Genomic DNA, 20940 nt, shown 5'->3' on the forward strand with positions numbered 1-20940 from the left:
TTATCTTGTTGTAATATAATAACTGCGAGTATTTTATCACGTTTCTTGTTATGTGTTCTTGTGTTCACATCTGTTATTATGTGTTCTTCTACTTCATTTTACAGTGCAAGACACAACACAGTAAAAAACAAAAATTATGATTTTTTTTATTTGATACGAAACACTTGATTGCATCATAGAATTTTTATGCAAAGCTGTAAAAACTAGCAAAACGTGAACTTGAAGTAGCAAAATAACTTTTTATTTTCTATAATTCTGTGGTTTCTTCATAATTATCGTTGTCTGGAGAAGCACCAAACATATTTTCGCTAACTTCGTCATCGGAACCTGAGCTGATTTTAACTTGGGCATTAAAATCGTCTGTGTACGACAAGTTGTCGTAAGCTCCGTGTAAATTTTTACTATCCTGTCTCTTTTCATTGCTGTGGAAAGATGCAGAAGATGAGGAAGCAGGGCTTTGATTAGAGTCAATATCATCTTCGACATTGGCTGCTGCAAGGATCATCTTTGAAAACTGCGAGTCAGGATTGCTAAGCAGGACTTCTGGCTGATCAAATTCTGCAACCTAGTAAAAAAACATTGTTAGCAAAATCATATGTGCTAGTTGGTGTTTGTTTGAAAATAAAGACACAAAAACACTAAAAATTCTATTTGGGGGGGAAATCATCGCTTTTTTCTTACCCTTCCAGCATCCATCACCAGAATTTTGTCGCACGTGAGAACTGTATTGAGGCGGTGAGCTATAGTTAGCATCGTGCAATCAGCAAACGCCTCCCGTATCGTATCTTGAACCAAACTGTCAGTCTCACTGTCAATCGCAGCCGTCGCTTCATCCAACATAATAATTTGAGAATGCCGCAAGATGGCGCGCGCCATACATAAAAGCTGTCTTTCGCCGACGCTGAAGTTTTCACCATTCTCAACAACTTCGCTTTCCAACTTATCCGGAAGTTCTCCGATCTGAAAATCACAAAAGTTACCGAATTAAATGTAAAACTATCCTTACAATACACATTACATACTGCTAATTTCATGTGACTTCGTTCAAGAGCTTTCCATATTTCCTCATCGGAATACTGTTGGAATGGGTCGAGATTATAACGAACAGTTCCAACAAATAGAACAGGATCTTGTGGAATAATTGAAAGTTTAGATCTTAAATCTTGAAGATCCAATTCGCTAATGTCGATCCCATCGATTGAAATCCGACCCTTGGCGAGTTCGACCAAACGGAACAACACTACACCAAGCGAAGATTTTCCTGGGCAGAAATTACTCTATTTAGTTAAATTTGCAAATGGTATACGAATACACGACAACAGTTTTGGTACGTGAAGCTGGAACTAGGCATCTACAAGAGTTAAAAGACAATTAGGTTGTGGTTTATACCTGATCCGGTTCTCCCAACTATTCCGATCTTTTCTCTTGGTGCGATGGTGAATAAAACACTCTTTAGCACATAGGGAAGATTGTTTCTGTATCGCATGCTTGCTGATTCAAACCTGTTTTAAGGTAAATGCTTGCCGTTTTACGTGATTTTAATTTGTTTTGTTTACGGTAGATTAACAAACCATTTTAGGAGTCGCTGTTATGTAACCATCTATAAACGGTGTTAGTTTAACTAAACGTACAAATTAGCTATAAAACTCGTTTTGTTTCATACTTTATTTTGCCTTGAGTTGGCCATTGTTGAGGCGGCTTTTTGTATTGTTTGTCGATCGGTTGCTCAGGTGGACAGGTGGTAATATATTCGGTAATTCTTTCAACCGATGTAAAGTAGGATTCTGTCTCCACGCTGAATCGCACACAGACTTGAAATAATCCGGTCATCTAAACGTAAAACAATCGAAATGCGTTTAATAAAGTATGCAAAAGCAATAAAGTAAACTTGCAAAACCGGAATTTACCTGAATCGCATATGAAAGAGCGAGCCCTGCAAAAGATGCTGATGTTGATCCAAGTGCTCCTGGGTATATGGTGGAAAAAACAACAAACAATGCTATAACAAACGTCACGGTTATTGTCATTGCGTCAAGTCGAACAGAGAGCCATCTCATTGAAGACAAGTACGCGTAATAAGGTGAACTGTTTCTGTCCAATTGCCTTGAGAACCTGTCCGAAAAGTGACGGTATTGCAAAGTGACTTTACGAAAAGAAGCAGGCGGACTTACGTCTTGATTACGTCATCAGTCTTTTCGTATGCGTGAATTGTACTTAAACCTTGGACTGTTGAGGTGACGTGCGAAAACCAAGGAGATCTGGGGATTAATAACATGGAATAAATTGTTATGACTGTAAAAATACTGTTGGTTTGTTTGTTATCAAATTTGTGTTGTTTCTTTTCCATCTTATATCAATCACTGTGTTTTGTGCCAGCTACAATTTTTGATGCCTATTACCAACGAAAGGAAGCCGTTATATATGGCGGTTTACTTAATCAGGGAGTTCCGACCACGTGACCAGTGTGTTTTCTTTATTATAATTGGTGCGAGCCTTTTGGGGGTGACAGTAATGCTCGAACGCGTCTAAACGAGTTTTTCGTGGCTGGATTTAGTGCAGTGTTCAAAAACTTTTGTCAACCGTTTAATTGGGCGTCACATATTATTACTTTAGTGTGGAGAACTTTTTCACCCCCCGCAAAGGGGTGAAAAACGTGTTACTTTATTTGTGTTCTACTGTCAGTAAAACATGTAAAAATACTTTTTGTGAATGAGTTTTGGTTGTCAATCCACATAAAGGATCGTAACTGAATCTAAATAGAGAGCAAAATCAAGTTGTATCTATTGTGTTACCTCGTAATGTTGTCTAAGCGCTTGAGTTCACGTACTGCACTTCGAAAGTAGATGTAGATAAAGCAGAATACAACAGCCAAGACTGCAATGGCGATAAGGAACCATGGAAACACGATTACCATCGATATTATGGAAAATAAGACCAACAATATCTGCACAAATACTTGAATATATCATGGTTTTAAACGAAAAAAACGATTTTACCTGCAAAAGAAACATGTCTAAAATAAGTGGCAGTCGAACATCAATGTCATCAAGATCACGCGAAAATCTGAAAACAAGAATTTAGTTAAATCCAGTGGCAGCATGTTATAAGACATAAAAGACACATCCGAAATGAGTAAAATCATTGCTGTTATATAAAACTGACGAAAATGCATTTAAGTGGTTTGGTGTGTGCATTTTTTGATAGTGTACTGTACCAAACTCTTATACAAAAACGAATCTATTACCTGTTGAGAATTCTTCCAGTTGGTGTTGTGTCAAAGAAAGACATCGGACTAGCAAAAACCACTCGGAAAACGCTGTTGTGCAAGTTTGTAGCAGCACCAACAACGATTCTTGCATAAAGCAAAGCCTTTCCAGCACCAACAAACAGCGAGATTACCAAAATAACGAAATAAACGACCTGGAAAAGAATTTTGAATTTTAGAAAATAGATAAATGTTAAAGTTTTTGACAATTAAACTTCCACACAACCAAATGTGTCAAAATATTTTTTTGCATTTTCAACGTCATAAAACACACCTGATAAAAACCAATGTTTTCTCCTGTTGAAATGTCACTGCTTATAATCACACATGGTTCGGACGTTGTACTTGAGAATGAACTTTGGGTTGTGAAACTTGGATTTGGTGTAGTCGTGTTGCATGGAAGCCTTGCACCACCCGCGTTTATCCAAACACCCAACCACCAGTTATCCAAAGTTGTTCCGAACACCAATAGCACAAACAAAAGGCCGCATATCGATGAGATCAGGATTCTAGGAACAAATGTCGATGACGTAACACGCTTGGTTGCTTTTTAAAAAAAAAATGTTGTGGTTTAGCAAAATTTGTGACATCTTTACTTGTCGATTAAAAATTATAAGTTTAGCGTGTAGCTATTTTCGTACCCTCCAGCAGCTTGTACATATGCATAGTAGGTTGAACCTCGGACGGAACCCTGAGCCTTTCCCTCACTTTCGATTAAAGTCACAGGTGCTTTATCAGGATCAATAATGTCATCTGGTGAAAAATATGTCAATAAGCATAAAATATTCTGACAAAAGAAGAAATCCCTGTTAACAAAACATTTTACAAGATATTACGTGACTGCGGATGTACATAAACTGAAAAAAATATAGACGCTTAAACCGGCGGGTCACGTGGGGATAAATACGTTTGTTTGATGGTTTGCGTTGTAATAGATGTTGTAAAGAATGCTCACCAGGAACAGCCATTCCACCTTCTGCAGATAAGCTTTCAATAGATCGAATGCTTCCCATTCTCTGGAATTCGGCCTCTTGTCGTTTGAGACTGGGCGACGCGGTAGGAGAGTTTAATTTTACATGATCCAAGTCTTGACTTGCTAAAAAAATGAAACTAAAGTTAAGATGTATACTTTAGAACAAACATTGTAGTTACGTTGACATCCCCTTGTTTTTGACCTTTGAAAGTAGGCTTTGGCCCACTGCATCAAATATTGATTCACAATATAAAGCAATTAAAACAAGTCATTGAACTTGAACTCGAGCTTTTCACAGAACATCCGACTCCTATTTGTTCAGTTTGGTTTTTAATTTGACAATCTCTTTGGGATGTTTTAGTTTATTTAAAGACAAGTCTTAAAATTACGCATGTTCCGTTGGTATATGGTTATACGAAGTGGCCTAATCCTGATTGGTGTTTTCAAAGTTTACATAATTTTCTTGTAACATCGTAAATCACTCAACCGTAACCTACGTCACATCTTATATGGTGTGATTGCACCACAATGCCAGAATCCCCTATGACGTAACAATGTCATTGTGGTTATTTCTCTATGCTGTGCTTTTGGCCATTTAGTATTGAGTTTAGTTTGGACCACGTGTAGTTCGTTAGTTGCTGACTTAAATTTGCAAGCGTTAGATAAAGTAATGAAAGTGACTAAATATAATTTGTTTGTCATTAATAGATGGTAATGCTAACTTTATAACTCTGACGAAAAAGGAATAATGTTGCCTTTGCAAGGTAAGCTTGATTTGCATTAAAGTTGTCTTATCGCAATTAACCGTATATTAAAAGTCTACGTTTTTATCTGTGTAGAACACTTTCTGGTGATATCAAACTGTGTTTATCTTTGATACCCTGGTCCAAAACTCTGGTAAGCTTTATTTCTGCCGGTATAAATTTAATTTCTGTTTCGCATTTTTGAGTGAATGTTCTCTTTGCAGAAAACCGTGATTATCTTGAACGTGACGTGTCTACCGTGAACGTGACGTGATTACCGTGTCGTAAAATATGTAAAAATAAATTCACGCGTTTCCAGAAATTGGACTTCTCTAGTGTGACGCCAGCGCGGTACCAGGCGCGCAAATTCCTGACGTTACATTTCTTGTCGCACTTGGATTTAAGGCAATAAACCTGGTCTTCACCAAAAAATGTGCAATTAGCAGCACAGCTTCTGTGCTGATTTAAACCACATTTACACGGTGAATGTATCCAGGATGTTGTTTACCTATTTTTGAAATATCCGCACTGCCGCTTACTGTCCGTTGTCGAATGATTTTTTTCACAAGCTCCTTGTCCACTACCTCTTCAGGTTTGTTCTCTTTTTCCTGTTCCAGATAGAAATTGCTGCAAATATTTAAACGTGTTTGAAAGCTAAAAAGGATGTCTTCCCAAAACATACTTTATAAGTTCACAATAGTCAGACTGATGAGACATTAATTCTTCGTGTGTTCCGTGTTCAGCAATTCGACCGTCTTTTAGCATAATGACGTCATCGCAGTCTTTCAGGTACTGCAACTGATGCGTGACGAATATCACTGTTCTTCCAACCATTTCTCTCTTGATGCATTCAAAGAAAATATGTTTTCCAACGTGAGAGTCGACCGCTGATAACGGATCATCGAGCAAAACAATATCCCTGTTGCTGTACACAGCCCTATGAAAACAGATTATTTATGACAGCATAAAAGGTAAATTAACCATAAGCGGTAACGTCAAAACGGTCACTTTGGAAGCCTACTTACCTTGCAAGACTGATTCGTTGCTTTTGGCCGCCTGAAAGATTAATTCCTCTTTCTCCGATTTCTGTCAAATCACCGTCAGCAAGAATCTCAAAGTCCGATGACAAGCAGCATGCTTCAACGACTGTTGGTAACACAAATGTGTTAACGAGTTCACTTAACGCCAAAAGTAACTCTCAGTCGTACCTCTGTTATACTTTTCTTCATCCCAAGAACATCCAAACAGTATGTTTTCTCGAACACTTGCGTGAAATATCCACGCTTGTTGTGGAACATATGCAAGATTTCCCTTGATTCCAATACTCCCACTATTGATACGTAACTGGCCCAAAAGGCTGGAAATCAACGACGATTTTCCACTTCCAACAGATCCGCAAATACCAAGCAATCTGTATACCATTTAAGAGTGTATGCGGTTGGAATTGCCGTGAATATGGGAATAAATCATTTTTAAGGTTTTGTGACATGTTGTTCAAAATATTCATTGGCGCTATACATTTTAATCATTTACCCATGCCCATTAACAGCCTAACTATAGTTGCAAAGGTTTCGCAATGTCACGGTATGTCATCATCTTTGGTCCAATAAACTTTGCCTTACATACGTTCCGAATGACGTCACTTGTTTAAGCTCCGATGAGTCAGCGCCGCGTAACACCGTTTGCATTAAATTGTCGCGTAACACTGTTTGCATTTGGTGAAGCAACGTAAAACCCGGACGGATTTGTGCAAGTCACAGGAAAACAACCATAGAAACGATTTTGCGCGCTGGGTCACAAGGTTCGATGGCTACTGTGTCCACTAACACAGAACTTCTCAGGCCTAAAGTGTGTTGACACAAGCTTTATGAACCTTGGGGCAATTGTAAAAATTTTCTTACTGCAAATGCAGAATTAAGATTGTGTACTTGTTTGTTGCCAAATCGTAATTACGTTTTCTGAGGAACTTTTAAGCAAAGATCGTGTATAACTTGCTCCGACTTGATTATTTCCTCTTCTCCACTTTCGCCATTTTTCTTTCGCCTTGGCTGAACCTGGCCTTTTGAATTCTAAAATAAATAATAGAACACCGATATATATATATCCATACGCTAGATTTATAAAAATACACCTGTCGTACTTTTTTCTCTACAATATCCCATGCACCACAGTAATCAACGAATTCCACTGCAATCCCTGTACTTAACGGAGCACCATAATATTTTTCCAACTCTTCCATTTTCAGCAAATTATCGATGCGATCAAATGAAACAAACACCTGTTGAGAAATTTTGTGTGATCAGAGAAACTCGCACAAACGATCATAAATCTTTTCTGTAAAATTACCTCGGCAACTGCTTTTACGGCTTGTGGTAAAATTGACAAAATAAATCTCATGGAATTGAAAATGGAGATAACAGTAAAGGCCTGAGAAAACAAAAGAAATAATAGTTTATGGAACCGAACCTTTTTACAATTCATTACCAACGGCAACAAGACTGTAAACAATAATATTTAGAACCTTTCAAAAAAATCTGTGCGAATGGAGTGGCCTCAAAAACAAATAGAAGGTCTTTACACTTAAACCCACTAAACGAAGCACTAGAAACAAAGCTTCAAAAAGAATTTATATATTCGACAAGTTAAAGTGCAAGGTTGGAAATTAACGATCAGCAAAGTATTGCAACGATCTACCTGCGCGGCGTCAAGGGGATAGCCGATCAGCGTGTGCACCATAAATGTAAGAACAGTTGAAAGAACTGGCACAATAGGAACAATTGAAACTTGAAAACTTTGAATCAGGCCCGATTTCTGTAGTATGTCACGTTCATTTCCCCTTATGTAACCTAAAACCCAGAAGAAATGGAACGTATAAGTTACAAGTATATACTTGTACATTTCACAAGTTTGAAAACGTTTATTTTTTTGAGCAAAAAAAAGCTGTCGTGAACAGAACAAATTTTGTAAACGTATACTTGTGCATTTGTTAAAATTTGAAGAATAAGCTGACTGACCGATGGCCTTTGCGAAGCTTTTCTCCCACGCATACATTTTTATGAGTTTAACGCAAGTTAGAATTTCATTCATCATGCGAACTCGTTGGTCAGTAATTTTGATGCATTTTCTGCGGAATTTCGCCATCAGTTTCCCCAAAGACATCTTAAAGCAATATAAACTCGACATGCGTATCTTAGTGTTGACAACAACACATTGTAAACATACCTGTAGCGGTATGAAAGCCAAAAACGTTGCAATACCAATTAAGGCTGTCCATCCCAAAACCATACAGGCAAACCCTGTAGCCAAAGCCAGCATGACAGGTGCACCAATCAAAATCCCTCCAAGCATTATCGTTTCGAGGAGTCTCTGGCCATCGTTTGCAAGAAGATTAACAAGCTGGCATTAAGTAAAACAATTTGTTAAACACATTTTAATCATGTATTTTACCTAGTCTATAATCCTACTTCGCCAACGGACTTGTCCTTCAGACTTTGCAGCCGAGCAATTTTCTGAAAAACCAAAGTAAGCACAGCAGCTCGAGTTCTTATCGCAGTCCTACCAAACACAGAGTAAATTAATTGGTGGAAAAGTATTGAATCAACTCGTGTTACCTGTAGTTGATTGCCCAAAACAATGCAAAGAACCAGGACCGGCCAAATTCGGTACATGCCAAGCCAAAGCTCAAACCGATACCATAACCAAGAGTGGATGACGGCGATTCAGCAAAATTAACCAATCTATTGACCAGGAAGGTCTGGAATTTTGCAAAATGTTTTCAGTGTGTTTAGGTACAAAGTGAATGGATTTCCCCGCGTGCTAGCGGGAAGTAACGGCAAGCGACGTAGTTTGTTTAGTTAAAAAATTCCTTTAATTTTCGTAGAAATGTTTGTTTATCCTCATCGCTTTAAGAACCACCGAGGTGGAATTGATGAAACTAGCAGTCCTCAATCTCGGACTGTCCACAGGGCGTCCACTCATGATAGACAAGCATTCATACATTTTTAGGGAATTATGTTTAAAATGTGTTAGCTGTTAATAATTTTTTATCACTTCTCAAAATTTAAATTTTTGTTCATCTAACATCTCAAAATTATGCCAACCACTGACGTAACCTTTCATCATGACGCAATGATGATGAAACCATTGATTCCCAAAGCGTCAAGACGGGACACGTTTCAGCCGCAGAAATCCCTTGGTTTGCGTTTTAGTTTTAGCAATGACCACACCGGAAATTACGCACGCTAGTTAAATAGATGGTTCTACTTTATGCAAATCAGAGCTATTAAACTTACTGGCCCTAATACAGCTGCAGTCACGGATATTGATATTGCAATCGACGAACCAAGCATTCGAGTTTTCACATAACGCATAACCGATCGTTGGATTGAAGGCACGCCCCCGTGGGTTTTCCCATCTTCCTCATACAGTCTGGTAAGACTAAAAACACAAGTGGTAATTAGGCGTGTGTCTCGGTTAAAACAATGCGCAAGCTTTAAATTAAACCATGTGGAATTGATGTATATTTGTTGATTCGATCTTACCGGGCTGAAGCCAAGTCTGAACCGTCATATCGCGACAACGGCGGTATATCATCCACAGAAAGGCCTTTCCGTGCTTTAAGAATTGTGTTGGTTAGCCAGGCAAAAGTAAAAAACGAAAAGAAATTTGCATTATCGACTGGAGCCGGCAGCTTCTTCCTAAGTACAGTTTAATGATTAATTTGGTAGTCGGAACAAACTATTATATCCCTTAAAATTAGCATAGGGCATGCACTTACTTTGAGGTGCGAATTGGCTTGAATGACTGCAACGTTCGCCAGTATTTGAAATGTCGAGCATCTTCTGCAGATATGTCGTTTTCTTGGCTTTCAGTTTTTCCATTTTTTTCCGTTTTGATTTCTTTATTGTTGTTTATTGTGGCCACATGGCCATTTGTAGATGTCGATGTTTTTTCTTTCATGTTTTCATCAGCTACAAGCACTATAAATACACACTCCTAATGCAGCTTCATCTAAAAACAAAACAATTCCAGCATACGTATACAAGTAGATGCATTTCAGTGTGTCGTGACTATCACTGAGCTGGTCGGTTCTCATAAGCACCTGATCTTTTGATTTAACCTCTGTACGCACAACAAACCTACTCCAACGACAGGCACGGAATCAGCTTTACAACAGTCACTGTGGACGAGGTAATCATTTACTAACCTCACTGGGTTTGTTTTAACGTTGACTCTTTATTCTAATGTAAACTGCTCCATGGTCAGCTATCAGTGGACCCGCGCTGTGCAGATTAGTCTCCAATGCCTAAATGAATCACTGACGTGTGTAAACATCACGAGCTATAGTTCCACTGAGGCAGTCATATAACCTTGGTCTATTGTGAACAAACGATTTTATCATGAAAGCCCGTACTGGACAAAAATGCTGTATACTGTATGTCCAAAAAACGAATGGAAACCAACTATGATCTTATAAAGCGGTTAATGTGAACACAATACCTAACAAATATGAAAATGCAGTTGTTTGCAAGTTGATTTGATATCTTTAGGTAATATAAGACATATATATGTGCGTTTGACCACGTAACGTTGATTTTAAAATACCTTAGAAGTTGACTTTTCTATTACTCGATACCACTAGTGAATTAGCGAGTGTTATCTTCTATTAAATTGAACCTAATTCACCAACGTCATTTCATGTTTGCAAACACCCCACTACATGGGGTTCCATTGTAAAACAAGCTCTTGACTCAGCAAAATGTTGCGGTAGTCAACCCACTGTATGCTACTGAGATAAAAAGGCGAAACCCTATTGAAACACAACAGCATGGTATGTGTGTGGCGTCGACTAGTGCTGCCACGAAGCCTGTGACTTCCTGTATACCGACAAAGTTAGAGCTAGTTTTTGCATTCGGCTGCGTGTTAATAAGCTTGCCGCACGTTTGGTGACTGTAACAATAAATAATGAACCAGACTACGCCGAGAAATGGTGACGTTGTAGGACTAAAGAACGGAAATTTTAAAGGAGATGCGAATAATGTTAAAAATGACGAATATGCATACCCAGAGAATTCAAATCATACGAAATATTGGAGAACTCTGCAGTCTTTAAAACCGTTTCGATTTTCGAAGTAGGCGAAATAGTAACTTGTAAATTACTTGAGACCTTGTGTAGTTTTACCTCTCACGTTTTTTCCAGAAACAAGTTGCCTGCGCCCGTGGACAACGCCGGATTTTTCTCGTTCTTTACATTTTCTTGGCTGACAGAAACGGTTGTCAAGGCCCGAAAAGGCCTCACCTCTGAAAATTTGCCTCCTTTTTCTAGATACGACGGTTCAGATTGGGCTTCAGTACGGTGAGCAAATATTTTACTATCCAATCTGCTAAAACTAAACTTTCACGCACACGTTCAGCCTCAAATGCCTCTATGAAGAAGATGGGAAAAGGCACAATGGAGTTCCCTCCATTCAAAGATCAGTTTTTCGTTACATCAGAACGAGAATGATTGCATCATCTATTGCAATATCAATCTCCGTGTCGGCTGCCATTTTAGGCCCGGTACGTAAACGATGTCAAAAAGTTGGGCTGAAATTTGCTAAAGACTCGGTTAAGTTTGTAGTACAGTATTTGCCATTTGTAACACAAACAAATGACGTGAATTTCACATGAATAAACGGGAACGATTGCTTGCTAACGAGCATCAGACATGTGTTTTAATAGACTATGCTTGGTACAATACAATAACTTGACATGACTTTTGCTTTGTAATTGAAAGATTTTTGTGATTAGTAGCCGTGAAGAGGACAATTTTATTGCGTAAAGTCAAAGTCAATTACTTTCTTGCCAATAATTTTTCACACAAAACCAAAAAATAAAGAAAAACATGTTTCAAAAACTTGACAAAGCCGTTGTGGCAAACACGTTTCGTCATCAATAGTCATTACCGTTTTTATCTCGTAGACGTTTTTGGTCAATGAGCTAGTTGGTTTCGCCGAACTATCATCACCGACTGTTGGATATGGAGTCGCACTAAGCGTCGCGTTGCTTTGCACCGAGTTTTGTAGATCTTGGTTCTTTGCATTATTCTGGGCAATTAACTACAGGTGACTAACCAAATATTCCAGTTGTGATATGAAGTACCGCGTGTATTTTCTTACAGGACAGCCATCAGGGCCAGATCTGCTGTTTTAACCTTAGTGTTTCAAAAAATTGCAAAATTGCGAAGCCTCAAGGACAAATCAGTTGGCGAGGTAAAATATTATTTTTAAAAGGCATCATAAACACTACCATCGCTGTTAAAACCAAACAGGGACAAAACGTTTTAAAGATATGCTCAAGCACCGAATTTTCCTTGACATTTTAGCTTGTCAACCTTCTTGCCAACGATGGACAAAGATTGGCTGACATGATAATGTTTGGAGGAATTTTGATTGGCGCACCAGTGATGTTAATTCTAGCCACTGTCTTCAGCTGTTTGCTGTTGGGGTGGACAGCCTTGATTGGGATTGTTTCGTTTCTGGCTTTCTCTCCGCTACAGGTTCGCAAAAGCCAACTTAAATAACATAATCACCTCCAAATACTAACCTATCCATGATTCGACATTGTTGTAAATATTCTTGAATATGTGTCATGGATGCTAAAAGCGACAGATTTATTATTCAAACGTTTCGGCAAAGCCGTGTGAACGGTGCATGATGACATGAGTTTCTGCTGAAATGTTTAAATAATGAAACTTGATAGTTTTACTAACCTTATGGGCACCACTAGTGGTGGGATTCAATTTTTTGTCAGCCGGTTCTATCACAAAGTCATATTTTTCAGCCGGCCCTGTTAACAAAAAGTTTATTGACAGTAACCAGTAATGCTAACCGGTTCGCTGATCTCATAAAATTTAGTGAGACGGTTCTATGGAACCGGTGCGAACCGGCTAAATCCCACCACTGCTTACGGGACAGCATAGAACTCTAATGGTCTTTGGTATAGAAGACCAGAGGGTGGGACTTTTTTCCACATACATTGTGTTGTTGTTTAAATTTGCTACTAACTAATTTGCTGAACAAGTTCTGATTCAGTAATAGACGGTTGTATCGGAAAATTATAGCATTGTGTAAATATTTTAGTCATTCTGTTATTGCAACAGATTTGCACTGTTGCACCACAATGGTCGAGGGTTCAACGATAAACAAGTTTGTTTTGTCGTCATAAATTATAAACAATACAACATCCAAACATTTTGACCAATTTAGGGCACGCAGACGTAGCTTTGTCACCTTACAAAAACTTAAAAATAAGATCGTTTTTACTTAACTCCAATCTTAGCACAGTAAGCATCATAGTGCGAAAAGTTGAAAGAAGACTAAAAATACGAAGATTCATGATCTTAAAAACATATAAAAAGAAAAGAGAATGGCCGTTGGACTTCAATCATATAACCATTTGCTTGTTACGATAGATGGCCCTTGGCAAATTGATGGCAAAATATCGTGGGCAGTGCATTGTAATCACCGATGCACGAGTACGAATGATGAACGAAATTTTAACATGCGTAAAGCTGATCAAAATGTACGCATGGGAAGAAAGCTTTGCCAAAACTATAGGTTTGGTCAATTGTCAATAAGGTTTCAATGATGGGCTGTATTATAATTTTTTGGTGTTGTTAAGCTGACATTCGTGATAAGGAGAGGATCATTTTAGAAAAAGGCGGATTAATTCAAAGTATGCAAGTGTCATTTGTTCCAATTGTTCCTGTTCTTTCCACTGTTCTGACTTTCATGGTCCACACACTGCTTGGTTATCCACTCAACGCTGCTCAGGTATTTTTGTTTTATCTTTTATTTTATTAGCTAGGCAAAAACATATTACTTGCCCCTTAACGTATATTTTATATTGTTTCAGGCATTTACAATTATTGCGATGTTCAATGCAATGAGATTCATTTTGGCTATTTTGCCTCAAGCTGTAAAAGCTGTCGCTGAGGTATGAAAAATAAACATATTTTGAAGTTGCACACTTTTTTTAACCCTGAATCTCAAATCAAGTTCGAAAAGCAATTACCAAACAAATCGATGCAGGTTTTCGTGTCCTTCGAACGAATGGACGACTTACTAAAAATGGAAGAATTGGAAGAATATTACATTCGACCGACAAACGAGAACATAGCTGTAGAATTTATTGATTTCTGTGGAGCCTGGGATGTAATTGACTCGCAGGCAAGTACACGAATAAGTACTAATTGTGTAGTTGTACATTTTCATACCCGACAACAATATACAAAACAACCATCAAGTAGAAATACGACACGTCCGCTATTTTAGCTACTCATTTCTGCAGGATTCTGAAACTAGTTCTGAACACAGCACAAGCAGCTCTGATACAGACGGGGAAAAGTTTGTGACTGTCATCGACAATTTGAACCTGACAGTCATGCGAAATCAGTAATATATACATGCCTCTGCTTTTTGTATTAGCCGCATTTTGTAAAATCTGACTTTGCATTAGATTGCTTGGAATTTGTGGATCTGTTGGAAGCGGAAAGTCGTCGTTGATTTCCAGTATTTTGGGTCAGCTAAGAATTCAAAATGGGAGCATTGGAATCAAGGGAAATCTGGCATATGTTCCACAACAAGCGTGGATATTTCACGCAACTGTTCGGGAAAACATTCTGTTTGGATGTTCTTGGGATGAAGAAAAATATAACAGAAGTATGACTGACATTGTATTAAACTACAGTGAGTTGTATGTGACAATTTTGTTTTGCAGTCGTTGAAGCATGCTGCTTATCATCGGACTTTGAGATTCTCGCTGACGGTGATATGACAGAAATCGGAGAGAGAGGAATAAATCTTTCTGGAGGACAAAAACAACGCATCAGTCTTGCAAGGTAAAGGATTCTAGTCGCACATTTATCGAGATGCCAGTTATTTATTTATTGCTTTTCTATTCATGTGTGAGGTATACTAATTGAGCCAGTGGCTCTCAAGCAATTTATCTAGTTGTGCATACAATGATTCAAGGACAGTTTGTAACATAACAAAAACAGACAACAAAGTAACATGATAGTATTGTTCGCGAACAGTTGCACTTTTGTCACTTGGATGAAACATGGCTTTGTTTAACAAGAGTGAGTGTCAGTCTTTAATATGTCTTCGATTTGCACGTATCTCAATACTCAGTAGTATGATCTGTCATCAAATAAGATTGTAGGAAAGACTTTGAGCACTTGGTTGTCCCTGGTTAATTGATTAACGGACCTTATTTAGAGAACCGCTAAATTGAAACATTGTGACATCGCAAAGTAGTAAGAACGTTGAAAGGATTAGTTTTCAACAATAGTTACAGTTTGTTATCTGTGTTAATATGTTGTCATGAAATTTTTTAAATGCATTATAAAAAACGTACTCTAGTCTAAAGAATTAAAACTGTATTTTGTCTGTAGAGCTGTGTACAGCAACCGGGACATTATCTTACTCGATGATCCGTTGTCAGCAGTCGACTCTCACGTTGGAAAACACATTTTCTTCGAATGTATCAAAAAAGAAATGGTTGGAAGAACAGTTATATTCGTCACGCATCAGCTGCAGTACCTGAAAGACTGCGATGACGTCATCATGTTAAAAGACGGTCGAATTGCTGAACACGGAACACACGAAGAATTATTGTCTCATCAGTCTGACTACGCAGAACTTATCCAGTATGGTTTGCTAAAAAACCCTTTTGTAAAATCAAACCCCTTTAAAACTGTTTAAATATTTGCAGCAATTTCTATCTGGAACAGGAAAAAGAGAACAAATCCGAGGAGGTTGTGGACAAGGAGCTTGTGAAAAAAATCATTCGACAACGAACAGTGAGCGGCAACTCGGACCTCGATCCTATAGGTAAGCTGACAAAATGTGTCAGAACTAAAAATGTTTTGTCTGCAGTAGGTGTAAATCAGACAGCAAATCAACAACACCGCATCGCGTGCGTCGCTTTGTTGCAGATTTAGACAATGTTAAAGATGAACTTCCAACAATGTTTCACAAGAAGCACAGTAGAAGGGGGACGGGAACAGAATTTAGGAGATTTGGAAGCGTACGTTCGACCGTCAGCTTGCCTGCAGAAGTGGGGATTCTTGGATCAGGTATCGTCTTACTATATAACAAAGGAAAAAAAGACGCTTTTAGGCAACATCTTCTACAGTTGTTGACGACATATTACCTATGTAGATGATGTTGCTGACAAAATGCCGACAGCTTTAGTAGAAATGGAATCAATGAAATATGGAACTGTCAGTGGAGCAACCTACTATACCTACATGAAAGCGGCAGGAGGGTAATGAACTTTGAACGATGCACGGTGCTTGTTTCACAATATTTTTCGTCTTTTTACTCTTTCAGGTTGTGTATCTGTGCTGTGTGTGGATTCTTGTATTTCTTGTTGATATTTGGTTCGACATTCGAGAACTGGTGGCTTAGTTTCTGGATCAACCAAGGAGGAGCATTAATACCTTGCAACACGACGCTTGTTGGTAAATATCGGCATACATGAGGTTACAACATGTTGAACATGGTGTAGGAATGGACTTACCACATTTCTAACCACCCTGACTAAGTAGAATATGACTTCGCGATCTAATTCGTGTAATCACCGCCACCAAATCAAATAAATATCACCTATTCAAAAGGAATGCTTTATGTTTCCTAAGTTAGGCAACTTATTTCTTAGAGTACAATACCAGCACACAACCGGAGCCCTGCAAACCAACGGTCCACCCTAACATATCCACTGGAGAAAATCTAGCATTTTATCAGGTAGTTAACGCATCTGGCAAACTTTCACAACATAAATTTACTCCAATAAACTTAATTTTCAGTTGGTCTATTTTGCTGTGCTTATTATCTCACTAATATTGGCATTCGTCAAAGCATTTATTTTCATTCGCATCGTCATTGGAGCTGCAACAAATCTGCATAATGACGTGTTTCGGGTCGTATTTGCGAGTCCAATGTCATTCTTTGACAGCACGCCAACTGGAAGAATTCTCAACAGGTATAACCCTGCGTTGGACTGAAAATAATACATGTAAGACATGTGGTGATGTTTATGCGCATTTAGGTTTTCTCGAGATTTGGACGATATTGATGTACGACTACCATTGATATTGGATTTGTTCGTGCAGCAGGTAAATATTCACATATTTTGCTACATAACCAAATTATTTGTTTGTAATGTTGCAGGCGTTGATGGTGATCTTTAGCATAATTACGATGGTGTTCGTCTTTCCCTGGTTTTTAATTGCGATCCTTGTCTTTGCAATATTTTTTGCCTTAGCGTACTCATACTTTCGCTCTGTGGTGAGGGAGCTGAAACGATTGGATAATGTCACAAGGTATTCAATTTTTGGACACAGAATCGTATCATAAAAATATATTAAACACCCATGTGCTTAGATCACCCTGGTTTTCCCACGTCACATCAACAGTTCAAGGTTTGAGCACGATTCACGCATACGAAAAAACGAATGACGTCATCAACACGTAGGATGTCATTTTCAGCTGTTAGAAAAAACCTACGTATAGTCATCGTACGTGTATTTTTCTTAGATTTTCACATCTTTTGGATTCCAACAGTTCACCGTATTTCTTGTACTTGTGTTCAATGAGGTGGATTGCTTTGCGTTTGGAGATAATGACCGTGGTGTCTACTTTTGCAATTGCTCTGTTTGTTGTATTTTCAACACTTTATCCGGAATCGTTTGGTTCCACATCGGCATCATCAGCAGGACTTGCTCTCTCGTATGCCATCCAGGTACCTTATTGTAGTCAAAACCAAATTTTAACAACTTTCTAATTGAACCACATTTATTTAGATGACTGGACTATTTCAAGTTTGCGTTCGGTTCAGCGTTGAAACCGAGTCATACTTCACGTCAGTAGAAAGAATCACAGAATACATAAAAACATGTAAACCTGAACAACCCATCAACAAGGTATTTAAGAAGCCACCACAGGATTGGCCAGACAAAGGAAAATTGAGGTAAAGCAAAGTCGTAACAAATCAATTATAACAAACAAATCATATATTTTTTGATTTAACGTAAAGATTTGAGTCAGCAAGTATGCGATACCGAAGCAATCTTCCCTATGTTCTGAAAAGTGTTGGATTTACTATCGCCCCAAAAGAGAAAATTGGTATTGTTGGTCGAACTGGTTCAGGTAACAAACAACGCAATGAAACCACTTTGACAAGATAATCTTTCACACTCAAAACTCTGGTTTAGGAAAATCTTCGCTTGGTGTTGTTTTGTTTCGTTTGGTCGAACTCGCCAAGGGTCGGATTTCAATCGATGGGGTCGACATTAGCGAACTGGATCTTCAAGATTTGAGATCTAAACTTTCAATTATTCCACAAGATCCTGTTCTATTTGTTGGAACTGTTCGTTACAATCTCGACCCATTTCAACAATATTCCGATGAGGAAATATGGAAAGCTCTTGAACGAAGTCACATGAAATTAGCAGTATGTAAAGTGTATTGTAAGGATAGTTTTAAATTAAATTCGGTAAATTGTGATTTTCAGATCGGAGAACTTCCGGATAAGTTGGGAAGCGAAGTTGTTGAGAACGGTGAAAACTTCAGCGTCGGGGAAAGACAGCTTTTGTGTATGGCGCGCGCCATCTTGCGGCATTCTCAAATTATTATGTTGGATGAAGCGACGGCTGCGATTGACAGTGAGACTGACAGTTTGGTTCAAGACACGATACGGGAGGCGTTTGCTGATTGCACGATGCTAACTATAGCTCACCGCCTCAATACAGTTCTTACATGCGACAAAATTCTGGTGATGGATGCTGGAAGGGTGAGATATTTTTTGTTACCAATCGACCAACGTGTTTGCTAGTTACAACGTACCACTCTTCTGTTAAGACCATATAGTTGTTTTTAGCACTTTATGAAGGTTGGTGAAATCATGAGTTTTCCAAATTCATATTTAGGTTGCTGAATTCGATCAACCAGAAGCGTTACTAAGCAATCCCGACTCGCAGTTTTCAAAGATGATTCTTGCAGCTGCAAGTCTTGAAGATAAGGACGACACGAGTGGAGGTAGTTCCTCAACAAGCGGTTTACATATGGAAGTTCAAGAACACGATGGAGGACATATAAATCCAGCATTCGTGAACGATGCTTCTGTCTGATGTTGCCTTCTATGATAAACAAATATTTATTTACCTTCCCAATGTTTGTGATAATTTATTATGATTGTATTTTGAAGTTGCCCAAGCGTGGCGGAGAAAAATCTTTTTCAATTGGAATTATGAATTTGTTGTAAGCCTAAACCAGTGGTTCCCAACCTTTCGTGGACCATGGCCCCCTTAAAGTAACTTTTTGGCCTCGTGGCCCCCTTCAAGTTACTATGTAGGACCTGTGGCCCCCTTAAAATGTAGATAGCAATCTCAAGTTGGAATGTGGTATTAATTTTGGCCTTAAACAGGTCTAATAAAGTAAATGAGCGTGATAAATCTCACTATAAACAAATAGTACGTGAAATGGTCGATTAAATTCGGGAATAAAGTTTAAGTGAAAATGACTTTTAGTGGGTGTTTCGTGTGAATTTACACCCATGGCCCCCCGGAACACAGCTCGTGGCCCCCCTGGGGGGCCATGGGCCCTGGTTGGGAACCACTGGCCTAAACGAAGGCATAATTAGATTATCTTTTATGGTAGCAATCAGCAAAAAATACAGGTGCATATTATTTGTTTGTTCTTAATTTTCCTCTTTGATGTTGAGTTTTATCAAAACCACGGTTTCAATCGTCACGAAACGAAACAACTTGTCCCAAATTTAAAAGGTCTTTGTTTTAGTGTTAGCATTCTTCGCTCACTATAATTAACACACAAAAAACAGTTGTGTTTACCTTTTCTTGAAACACCTGGACTATTTTACACGTGCTACTTTACAACAAATACCCTGCCTCCGAAAAAAGTAACTGTCGTTCACTTTCAAAACACCAAAAGTCAAACTTGCCCAAAATGCACGCAACTGTTGCAAATGTTGCGTCATCTGAATCTGAACAAAAATCATTGCTTTTCCTAAAATCACGGTAATAGAAACGTAATAGTGGTAATTATTCTCTGACTAAACCAGTGGTTCTCAACCTTTTTTCTTTCGTGGCCCATTTTCATTAAACAAAAATTCTGTGGCCCAGTAAATTTATATGAAAGAAAAACACAACTATAAAATAGGTTCAGAACAAAAAATGCAGATCATGTTTTAAACAGATGTTAAGTTTAAAAAAACTTAAGCAAAAAAAAATTATAAAACAGCACTTTCCCTTCTTTTAATCAGTTTTAGTTATGACCAGAGTAATTGGACAATGGGTATGCTGCTACTATCTGGCTTTACTGTAATCACAAAGTAGTTTATTACATCATAAACAAAAGGTGTTGCAGAAACGCAAAGTAACTTTATACCGTAAATAGAATAACTCAAATCAATTTACATTCCTTCTCAATTCCCCCCCAAGCCATTATTCTTGTAAAATTGAGTGTAGGCTACTGACACAAATGAAAGTATTTTTTCAAAAAAGCTTTTCAGTTGATTGGTCTGTGGCCCAATGAAAATGCTTCCATGGCCCACTGGTTGAGAACCGCTGGACTAAACACAACAGCAAATGAAATGCCAAATCCCTTTGCAACTAAACTGTGAGGATGACTAAGCACAAAATGTCATTGCACATGCACTGTCAGCTGTTTCTAATATGATACATATGCACAGTGATATTCTACATTATTCTGCAATAACCTTGTTTGTTTGTACAAGCGTTAGGTAAATCATCGTGTATTAGGTAACCAACATTCATTACATTTAGATAATGTTTAAAAATTTAACCTAATTTGGGGGGCTAATGGTATAAACGGCAGCGCTTCAAGGTAAAACACAACAATCGTCACGCCACAATGCATATAGTTCAACTATTAACC

General features: G+C 38.2%; 2 protein-coding genes across 2 annotated transcripts; one reads left to right on the top strand and one right to left on the bottom strand.

The window, feature by feature from the left end:
• Positions 1 to 159: 159 nt before the first annotated feature.
• LOC145214426 (ATP-binding cassette sub-family C member 5-like) lies at positions 160 to 9984 on the bottom strand. Its single transcript, XM_080082952.1, has 28 exons — positions 9759 to 9984; positions 9523 to 9678; positions 9274 to 9418; positions 8593 to 8735; positions 8446 to 8536; positions 8204 to 8377; positions 7996 to 8140; positions 7676 to 7827; positions 7328 to 7408; positions 7122 to 7259; positions 6935 to 7050; positions 6190 to 6392; positions 6007 to 6127; positions 5664 to 5918; positions 5477 to 5608; positions 4221 to 4330; positions 3907 to 4018; positions 3540 to 3774; positions 3245 to 3420; positions 2997 to 3063; positions 2793 to 2944; positions 2172 to 2258; positions 1908 to 2112; positions 1664 to 1830; positions 1390 to 1502; positions 1023 to 1261; positions 682 to 960; positions 160 to 565 (listed from the first exon to the last, which is right to left on the bottom strand). The coding sequence occupies exons 1-28, from the start codon at positions 9938 to 9940 to the stop codon at positions 248 to 250; spliced, it is 4494 nt and encodes a 1497-aa protein (XP_079939078.1). The 5' UTR covers positions 9941 to 9984; the 3' UTR covers positions 160 to 247.
• Positions 9985 to 10945: 961 nt separating this feature from the next.
• Positions 10946 to 19168, top strand: LOC145213107 (ATP-binding cassette sub-family C member 12-like). Its single transcript, XM_080081345.1, has 29 exons — positions 10946 to 11112; positions 11181 to 11336; positions 11395 to 11539; positions 11942 to 12084; positions 12141 to 12231; positions 12345 to 12518; positions 13434 to 13578; positions 13643 to 13794; positions 13877 to 13957; positions 14053 to 14190; positions 14312 to 14415; positions 14480 to 14682; positions 14741 to 14861; positions 15417 to 15671; positions 15737 to 15855; positions 15960 to 16100; positions 16186 to 16291; positions 16357 to 16483; positions 16687 to 16770; positions 16833 to 17008; positions 17075 to 17141; positions 17197 to 17348; positions 17410 to 17496; positions 17563 to 17767; positions 17829 to 17995; positions 18062 to 18174; positions 18240 to 18478; positions 18539 to 18817; positions 18954 to 19168. Exons 1-29 carry the CDS (start codon positions 10946 to 10948, stop codon positions 19152 to 19154), a joined length of 4338 nt encoding a protein of 1445 aa, XP_079937471.1. The 3' UTR covers positions 19155 to 19168.
• The last annotated feature ends 1772 nt before the right edge of the window (positions 19169 to 20940 follow it).

Source organism: Phallusia mammillata, chromosome 2, assembly GCF_965637545.1.
Source record: "Phallusia mammillata chromosome 2, kaPhaMamm4.hap1.1, whole genome shotgun sequence".
NCBI lineage: Eukaryota > Metazoa > Chordata > Ascidiacea > Phlebobranchia > Ascidiidae > Phallusia > Phallusia mammillata.

Excerpts from the sequence above, each read along its gene's own strand:
- LOC145214426 (XM_080082952.1), bottom strand. The coding sequence starts at position 9,940 with ATGAAAGAAAAAACATCGACATCTACAAATGGCCATGTGGCCACAATA. Across the intron at positions 9,419-9,522 it reads TCAGACTTGGCTTCAGCCCG|TCTTACCAGACTGTATGAGG; the intron begins GTAAGATCGAAT and ends TTGTGTTTTTAG. Across the intron at positions 8,736-9,273 it reads CTGCAGCTGTATTAGGGCCA|ACCTTCCTGGTCAATAGATT; the intron begins GTAAGTTTAATA and ends GCAAAATTCCAG.
- LOC145213107 (XM_080081345.1), top strand. The coding sequence starts at position 10,946 with ATGAACCAGACTACGCCGAGAAATGGTGACGTTGTAGGACTAAAGAAC. Across the intron at positions 15,856-15,959 it reads CTCGGACCTCGATCCTATAG|ATTTAGACAATGTTAAAGAT; the intron begins GTAAGCTGACAA and ends GCTTTGTTGCAG. Across the intron at positions 16,101-16,185 it reads AGTGGGGATTCTTGGATCAG|ATGATGTTGCTGACAAAATG; the intron begins GTATCGTCTTAC and ends TTACCTATGTAG.